This window comes from Atta cephalotes (genome assembly GCF_000143395.1).
Source record: "Atta cephalotes unplaced genomic scaffold scaffold00065, whole genome shotgun sequence".
Taxonomy (NCBI): domain Eukaryota; kingdom Metazoa; phylum Arthropoda; class Insecta; order Hymenoptera; family Formicidae; genus Atta; species Atta cephalotes.
The window spans coordinates 945,586-946,790 of NW_012130129.1; the positions used below are offsets into that span (position 1 = coordinate 945,586).

Below are 1,205 nucleotides of genomic sequence, written 5' to 3' on the forward strand. Positions count from 1 at the left end.
GTGTTGTGTGTGTGTGTGTGTGTGTGTGTGTGTGTGTGTGTGTGTGTGTGTGTGTGTGTGTGTGTGTGTGTGTGTGTGTGTGTGTGTGTGTGTGTGTGTGTGTGTGTGTGTGTGTGTGTGTGTGTGTGTGTGTGTGCTTCTTTGAATACAGCCAATGCTACAAATGTTTTGAAGCATTCTTTGATTTGTTGTTCACCAAATTTTTCCTTTTAATGGTCAATCAAATACTTTAAACATTTGTAGTGAGACTTTGACCGCATTTTTTATTTTTTATCTATTCTCAGATAATAATTATGTTATTATAGAAAATTTCATTTTGCATTACTTTTAGTGGCTCCACTTATAGTAAAGCTCCACAAGAGATTAGTTTAGACGAAAGCAATAAAGGGCATCAATTACTCAAAAAAATGGGCTGGAGTGGTGCTGGTCTTGGTGCGAACGAACAGGGCATTGAAGCGCCCATTTCAGGGGGCGAGATTCGTGATAAAAATGACCAATACAAAGGAGTCGGTATCAATCTAAATGATCCATACGAGACCTTCCGAAAAAATAAAGGTCAAGCGTTCATCACCAGAATGAAAGCTAGGGCGGAGGAACGAGCTGAGGAGAGAGGGGACCGCGATTGAACATTAACAAAATAAAAATTGCGAATATTTACGATATTTTGTGAATGAGACAAGTATCTGGCATGAGATATTAAGAACGTTCTCGTTCTGCATTAGAAATCCATTCACAAAAGAACTATGCTACCGCCTATGAGGGCCGATTTCAAAGATCAACGTAATTTTTTGACTCCTAAACAGTTATCTTTCATTATTCAATTCTGAATCCCCATTACACATGTCATCAATTTTAAACTATCACAAACGAACGCTAATTGTTTTACATTGAAATCGCACTGATTATTTTTATCAGGAGCTATCTTAATCACATTCTTACAATTAAGCGACAATTAATGAACATTGTGTGGGGTTTATATAAATTGTACATTTTTAGATAAAATTATGAACATGATTATAGGATTTGTTTCGAATATTTGTATAATCTTTAATGATGAAACTTGATGAAGCAAATATTGAAACTTGTGTTATATGAAAAAAGAGGATCTATAATTGCATAATCTTATATTGGTAGTATTTAAAACGATTTAAGTGCACAATTAACATCTATCGGCAGAAAAATCTTCGGTCCTATTTAATATATTA

At 34.9% G+C, this 1,205-nt stretch overlaps 1 protein-coding gene across 1 annotated transcript in view; it reads left to right on the forward strand.

The window, feature by feature from the left end:
* The window catches only part of LOC105623850 (calcium homeostasis endoplasmic reticulum protein), a 5,025-nt gene extending 4,399 nt beyond the window's left edge, over positions 1 to 626 (forward strand). Inside the window, exon 8 of the mRNA XM_012205223.1 lies at positions 332 to 626. Within this exon, the coding sequence (XP_012060613.1) occupies positions 332 to 626 (295 nt within the window). The remainder of the gene's footprint in view (positions 1 to 331) is intronic.
* The last annotated feature ends 579 nt before the right edge of the window (positions 627 to 1,205 follow it).